General features: G+C 42.2%; 1 protein-coding gene across 2 annotated transcripts; it reads right to left on the reverse strand.

The window, feature by feature from the left end:
* Positions 1-205: 205 nt before the first annotated feature.
* On the reverse strand, positions 206-8,096 carry tal1 (T-cell acute lymphocytic leukemia 1). 2 transcript variants are annotated; one of them, XM_061838604.1, is made up of 4 exons: positions 8,008-8,096; positions 5,822-6,547; positions 4,401-4,489; positions 206-851 (listed from the first exon to the last, which is right to left on the reverse strand). In XM_061838604.1, the coding sequence occupies exons 2-4, from the start codon at positions 6,418-6,420 to the stop codon at positions 343-345; spliced, it is 1,197 nt and encodes a 398-aa protein (XP_061694588.1). In that variant the 5' UTR covers positions 6,421-6,547; positions 8,008-8,096; the 3' UTR covers positions 206-342. The 2 variants fall into 2 exon arrangements, with proteins under 2 accessions (XP_061694588.1, XP_061694587.1); XM_061838603.1 differs by having other exon boundaries at positions 4,371-4,489.

Below are 8,096 nucleotides of genomic sequence, written 5' to 3' on the forward strand. Positions count from 1 at the left end.
GCTTTGATTGCACATGTTTACTTATTTTTTCTTCTTTTAAATACAATATAAGGGATTTGGCCCACGTGGTTCTCTTAGCTTTTTAAAAAACCAAGAAATCTTTTCATCCGCAGGCCCCTCAAAGACATGCAGAATTTACAAGTTCCGGTGTTCGGCCGACCCAGGCTCTTCCGTCTCGCCTGTCAAGTGTGGAGACGGGCAGGAAGGTAGGTAGTCAGGTCCATGTTGTCTCAGATTGCAGAGCTACGTTCTCCATCACAAGTGACCCGGAGGACTAAGCGGGCTCTCTTTCAGTCTGTTCAAGTCTCGCTTGTTGCTTTTTCCACTCTTTTGGCGCCAGTATCATCGTCGGCCGGAGCCATCCAGCGGGCGTCCATTGCGCCTGAGATGGAGCACGGGGCCGCGTGAAGCGGTGATAGTCCTCTGAGCCGGAGGCGAGTCCTGATCCTCCACGAAGCTCTCCGGGCTGCCCTCGGCGTCTCCGTCGGGCAAGCTTCCGCAGCTCGATCCGGGCGACATCGTCTCCAGGAGGTCGTCTCTGGCCAGGCCTACCACAGTATCCTGACGCGGCCCGACCTGGGGCACCCCCTCGTGGGCCCCGACCAAGATCCCGGAGTCTCCCTCAGTTGTGGCGCCAACATTGCGCCCCCCGTCCTGGTCCTCCAGGAGGTTGGAGAGGAAGCTGATGTACTTCATGGCCAGACGCAGGATCTCGTTCTTGCTCAGCTTTTTGTCCGGAGGGTGCGTTGGGATGAGTTTCCGGAGCTCTGCGAAGGCGCCGTTCACGTTCTGCTGCCGCCAACGCTCGCGGCTGTTGGTGAAGATACGCCGGACAATCTTTGGCTGACCCGCTGGGAGGAGGCACATGAAAGAGACATGAGTAAACTGTAGAGCCGTCTTAAAAGCAACTAGAAAACAGCACATTAAAGGAATACAGTAATCCACTGCGTATTCGCGGTTCATAATTTCGCCTCGCAGTGGTACTTCGAGTGGGCCAATTTACAGGTTTGTCCTGTCACAAGTCATCTTTTTTTTTCTTTTTCTTTGTGCAGTGAGCACTAAGTCTGCATTTCAGGTATACAACCAAGCTTTAAATACATCACTGCATGAGTAAATCAAAATAAAAAGGGGCACGGGAACAGTCACTGATGCACTCTCAGGGGTTTAGTGAACGGGACATGTAGTGGCCAAACAGCCAAATACAAAATGAAAACATTCACAAGGAGCATGAAGCACACATCCATGCATGCAAAGTGACCAACTGGAGTCAAGAGTCCATTCCAAACCCTCTCGCCCTGCAAAAAGTGAATATCTGCATGGAGTACAATGATCCTATTGAAATACACCCTTAACGTGATTTTATAACATTTATGGTACTCTCTTACAAGCACATATGCAGTAATATATTGAGAGAGTGTATGAGCAACTGATGGCATAAATGCATTGTACAAACAGTATTAAAAAAATAACTGTAATAACCTCTTCCAAAAATAGCTACCATAATTTCTCAAAAATAATGTGCAACTTTTTCCCACATTATTTTCAAAAAGTTAATACAGTGCATTATATTTAGGTGTGTATGAAACAAAAAATGCAATCACATTGTATAGTCATATAAAGGTACATAGAGTGGTTAAAAAAAGGTATACATATAAATTTCGATGTCATATTCAATGTCTCGTGTTACACATTTATATTTATTATGGTATAGCAAAATGCAAAAACATATAATTGCTAATATTTTGAGCATATGGATTGCAGCAAATTGGTGGTGTGCATTGTACATTGGTAGAAGGGTTTTCCGAATTCTTTTTTTTTTTTTAGGTCAATTTTGGAGGTGCGCATTATACTAAAAAAATTACGGGACTGGAACTGCGAAAACTGCCTTGTGCTATACTGGCTATTTACTGTGACTTTGGAGTTAATTACACTTCATAAAACTACTTTTGTTGTATTACACTTTGCTGTCCTTTATATATATATTATACTTGTAATGCAGTTATCGTACTAGTATGTCAAATCAGTCCGATGAGTGAGGTCAAGCCAGTATTATTTCAATATCCTTGTTATCCATGTTAATGTCTATAATGTACTAGTTCACCCTTTGTCCTCACGACCACGACAACACTGCAGACTTACTAGTCTAGACTAGAATCAGAGGCACTTTGTGACGTTTTTTAGCTACTATATAATATATCTGCACACTATTAGGACAACTACATGTTACAGGTGATAAACACATGTACTAGTTGACATCTAAGCATTACAAGTACAATTACAGAAATGGTAGATGTTAAATAGTAGTAGTTAGTCTTACTAGTGACAACAAAACACAGTTGAAGCTTAAGTCAACTTAACATTCTTGATTCTCAGCCTTACCCTCACGAGTAACATTGTAAAGCATCCTAGTACAACAACTACGGTGCAGTAGTAGAACGGCTGTGTCTCGTTTGTAATGTTTTTTTCCCCCCACTACTCGTCCCATTTTTTTGGCCCATTAAGTAGATTATTAAACCTCACTAGAAAATATTTTGCAAAGTATTAGGCCCAACTAGAAGCCATATATCACACACTAGTACCTCCTGAGCCCTACTAGTAACACCAAAATGTCATTCTACTCATACTCTGAATTGTCATACAAGTGAAAACTGTACTGAGTATTTTAATGAGAAAAACTACCACCCTGAGATATTGTTTCACAAAAACACAGAGCAATTACATAATTAATTAGAATGAAAACAAAACTGTTTTTGTCACACTGCATTAATCACCTGATGTTCATCTGGGTGTGCCCACCTGGGGGCAGTATGAGACCGACAGATCAATTTACTGTTCACTGAAGCGTTATAATGAGACCCACTTGAGTTCTTCTCAAAAGTATTTGGCTCTTTGCACCAGCCAATCATAACACACCTTGTGCATATCCTGCCTCGATCCCAGTTAGGAATCATAGTAACCTCTCAACTACTTTCTGAGCTCATCAGTTCGGCACTGATGGTAGTCGTTCTGCACCAAGGGCAAACTGTAAGACTGTGAGTACTGTTAGGCTACATTTGGTTTCGGTAAATCTGATCTTTTTAGCTTAGCTGTTCACAAGCAAAGATAAAAATTAAAAACGCGACGACCCACACAACCGGACAAAATAGGATGTCACGTTGCACATGCGCACACATGTGGTGTTGTGTTTAACGTCGTAAACATGCCCCCTCGCTCCTTTTTTTTTTTTTGCAGCCACATGACAAATTTTGTGATATTTACCAGTTCTAAAATGTCTTTTCACCCCTTTCTGCTCCAACTGCCGTTGATCTTGTGGTGTCTGTGCTGTTGAACAAGCGTTTGTCGCCCTTTGATGGCTTTTAGGTCAGATAAATGGGATTTGCTTGTCCGTACTGCACCCGCATCGGATACATATCTGATTTATATCCACATGTGAAAGACGCCTGGGTCAGATTGTGAACATATCAGATACATGTCAGATTGAGCAAAAACAATACAAAATCTGAATTGACCTGAAGATGCTTATTAGTGTTTTAGACGGCTGTTGATCTTTTTCACAAATACATGCGTATGCACGGTGTATTTCTCTTTGTTTGAAGTTTATTTTGACAGTAACCGTCAACTTGCAGTGCCGAAAAACAGCTTGTTTTCCCATTTTTGGACGAATTGTTGAGTATTTGCCAATGGGATACTTGCTGTGCATTGATTTGCGTTCACTCCCACCTTACTGCATTCATACCTCAACATTTTTGCCCGCAAGTCACAGCAAAAACTGGCGAGCTGCACCCCGTACGTCGAAAAACTCCGACCACGTAAGACTTCTATACTGTACATAGAGAGTATGTAAAACTGTCGTGCATGCAGTCACATCCTCACACCCCCATCCATGGTGTCTTCCAGGCTTTTGTCGTCCTTGGAACACACCCAGTCTATCTTAATCCCTCAGCCCACTCTGCAGTAAATGCTTGGCATGGAGGTGGAAGCAGCAACCCCCCCACACCCCCCAAGCCCCCCTTTCCCCTCCTCCTATTCTCCCATCCTCCATCCTTGCATGTGTCAGTGTGAGTGGGCAATGGTGGAGAAGATGCTTCACACACAATCAAGTCAAATAAAATCTACCTGACAGGATTTCACTTTAATTTGACACAATTAATTAAAGGTTTGACAGTGATTTTGTTTCTTTTTTCCCCCCTAACAGGGATTTTTATTTATCTATTTTTGGAAAAGCCCTGGTTGAGCCCATTTCAGGGGGATGGATGAAGGATTGAGATGAGGAGGAGGTGAAGAGTTGTTGTGGGAGAGGGGGTTTAATGGGGGTGGGGGGTTGGCGACTATAACCGGCAGTGGGAGGACACAGCAGAAGTGCGTCTTACCATACTTATAAAGATCTAAAATGCGCCTACCCTCGTCGAGTTCAACCTCATAAGGCGCCGGGCGGCGTTTTACCCTGTTGCTGGGGTACATGCTGTACTGCTCAGAATCCCCTCCAAGACTACACGGGCACAGAAAAACAGAACAAGAGCACAAGGGCACATTATATTTGATGTCGTTTGACGTAGGATCCAACAGCAATTGGTCTGCTTGGCCTCATCATCATTATCATCAAAAAAAGTACATTTTAAAACTAATCATGTTTGCATTATCGCCATTCCGTCACAATGATGTTAGCATGGTGGTTTTTGCTTTTCATTATATTTATCCTCATTACGCATCAAATAATCCTGATCAAAATAGAAGCCCCCTTGCAGGAAATGCATGTGAAAGCTGCAGATGTGTTCAATATGATCATCTTTGCGCATCATATTGTGACATTTTTCACATGAAAATAAGATCACATGCAAGAAACATGTTACCATTTCTCAAATGCCAAACAAAATGTTTACTTTTTATACATGCAGGAAAAGCGATGCTAATCCTGGTTATATATTCACTTTATCATCATTGCATCATTTAAACAATATGTTTTTTTTTTTAACTGAAGCATTTTTTAAGCATGTACTTATCAAAATTTGACCACTTGTGAAAAACACATTTTCTATGAACAGTAGTGGTACACATTCATTATACTTAAAAATGTTCATTTCACACAATCATTAGCCCACTTGAAACAAAATAATGAACATGTGAGCTTTATCATCATTGCGTCGTCATATGTTAAAATCTTGTTTTAATGTACACACTCATCATCAAACTAAGACCACATGCAGGAAAAATGCACATGATTTTTTTAAAATTTTTATCATGAAAATGTGCATGCAGTATATTATATTTTGCACATCCATGAGTGCAGAATGCTTGCATGTAATCGTCATCGTACGAAATAAGATCTCAAAACGCAGCTCATATGTTGGTGTTATCATTACCGCCATAATTATATCCCATTTTTATGTTGCATCATTCCTTTCACATGGACAAAAAAATCAGCAAAAACAAGACTTCCTTGTGGTTCGGAAAGATTATCACCGCTATCACGACATCATCAATCTGCAACATATCAGAGTGTTGATTTGTTTTCTTTCCCAAATTTAACAGTAATACAATACAAGAGCGCAGTTTCCTTCCTCCCCCTTTGTTTTTTTTTTTTTTTTAAATCAATCTTAGTTATTCGAAATTTGCTCCGCGGGATGCAAATCGACTTAATGACGCCATTGTTACTTTATGACAGCATGCACACGCAATGCAGCATGCAGAAAAGCAGCCACATTGTCAATGTTCGCCTTCATCTGACAAGCACGTCTAAATCTAACCGGAGGAACGTGATCTCCTTTGCGTGTTTGTTTGTCTGTTTGTTTGTTTGTTTGTTTGTGCGTGCGTGCACGTTTACCTGTTGATGGCGGCGAGAGGCTGCGCCAGGTTGTAGAGCATGGCCCGGGCCGGGACAGGGAACGCGTTGGGGCTCAGCTGGACCATTCGAGCGTCGTCTCGTTGGGTGTGCGGCAGTGGAGGAGGAAGAGGAGGAGGAGGAGGTGGAGGAAGAGGAGGGTGAGGAAGAGTGGGAGATAGGAGAGGAGGTCTGCGGAGCTCCGTGATGGGCACCAAATGGCTGTCCGCCCTGCGCTCCAGCGCCTTTATAGCGTCCCTCCTGGAGAGCTCGATCACCGGCACTTCCCTTTTCGGGTCAAGGGCGTCGCGAGAGGCGGTTTCCTTGGCAACGCCGTTGATGACGATGACGCTCCCCTTCGTCGAGTTCTGCAGGGGCGCGGCATCCGTCTCCTCGGAGAGACCTCCCCCTTCCTCCTCCTTCTCCTTCTCTACCTCCTCTTCTCCATTCTTCCTCCTCCTCCTTCTCTTCATCATCACCTGCTCCTCCTCCTCCTCCTCTTCCTCCCGTCTGATGGTGATGATGGAGGAGTCCTCAGGCTTTCCATGACCGGACTCTGCATCTGGACTCCGAGAAAGGTCCGGCTGCCTTTTTTCCATCATTTTTTATTTTTTTTTTTTTTTTGGTGGGTGGGCGTTCTCTCTCTCTTTCACAGACAGTCCAGAGTAACACGGTTTAACTCATAACTCATGCGCCATCCTAAAAAAAAATAATCGTGCACGTGCAACCCTGTCGAAGAAAAAAAAACCCATTATATGACATATTTATAATTTTCTTCTATTGTATTCATGCATGGAAACATGCATATGATCCCTTGTTGGTTCCAAATTGAAACTATCCATTTTCTTAGCCGCTTATCCTCACAAGGGTCTCGGGGAGTGCTGGAGCCAATCCCAGTTGTCAACGGCCAGGAGGCAGGGTACACCCTGAACTGGTTGCCAGCCAATCGCAGGACACATACAGACAATCAATCACACCTAGGGGCAATTTAGAGTGTCCAATTAATGTTGCGTGTTTTTGGGATGTGGGAGGAAACCGGAGTGCCCGGAGAAAAGCCAAATTGAAACTATTTTTAAAAAATGGCAAGACAAATTATGTAACTATTTTTTATTATCTAAAAAGTACGTTTTTTGGTGGCAAAAAGCTCATTGAAAATAATTTGAAGAGTTACAGGTATTTCAAAAAGTACATTTTTATAGACGCCAAAAGAATAAGCCAATTATTTTTATTTGTCTGACAATATGACAAAATGTGAAAAACCGCTTTTTAAAAATTTACATTTGTTTGAAAGGTTGATTGAGATGTTGTGCCAAAACGATATTACACAATTTTTTTTTCTAAACGTCACATTTTGGGGGTAACGACATGAGAAGGCCTTTAAAAATTACCTGAATTCTTTTTTTTTTTTTTTTTTTGTCCTAAAACAAGCTTAGACGCTTTTAAAAGCTTCATTTTGCGATTTCCCGAAACGTCACACTGTCTTCCCACAACAGAATAAGATCTTTAATTTTACAAATATTTATTAAATCACATTTTACTCTGCCAAAACGACAACGAGACATTCTTTTTATTTACAGTTGTGTGAAAAGTCAAATTTATACATTTATCTCACCTTAAAAAAAATTTTCGTATTTAATATACTGTACTTTTATTTTACATGTATGAAATCAATTTGACCATAGCTTATTCAGTCTACAGCAGGTGAGTCGAACCTTTTATTTTTTTTACAATTCCACACGACATTCCGTGTAATGGAGGGCATTAGGGACATGTTATATTAGCACATGGAAAAGCATCCCAACCCCATCAGAATCATGGATGAAAAACTGCCTTTTTAGCCTCTTTCTCCAAGGCCGTCGTGCTGTTTTTGTCGAAAAACTAAATAACCCGCGTGTTAAAATCAACAAAGTAACATTAGATTAGCGTTCCAAATGAGAACGTGGCGGGGTTATGAATGTGTGTATGTTTTTTAAAAAGTGCTTTATTCCTTCAGAATCTCCCTCACAGGCCTCGCATCCGTTATACTGTATTAGCCTTCCCAGCATGTCGTCCCAATCGGCGAATAGCACCCAAAATATCCACGCAATTCCTCCCCAAAATGCCGTGGAAAATACCCCACGATCCAATAAAGCGAGCGGACGACGGCGGCGGCGGCGGCGGCGGCGAAACGTCGCTTTTGGACCACTTACCGTCGGGAGTGCCGCTGTTGATGCTACCGCCTAAGTGGAGCCATTTTGTGAGTGGGTCATCCATGTCTGACGCTCTTTTTTTTTTTTTT

Source organism: Syngnathoides biaculeatus, chromosome 13 (assembly GCF_019802595.1).
Source record: "Syngnathoides biaculeatus isolate LvHL_M chromosome 13, ASM1980259v1, whole genome shotgun sequence".
Classification (NCBI taxonomy): Eukaryota; Metazoa; Chordata; class Actinopteri; order Syngnathiformes; family Syngnathidae; genus Syngnathoides; species Syngnathoides biaculeatus.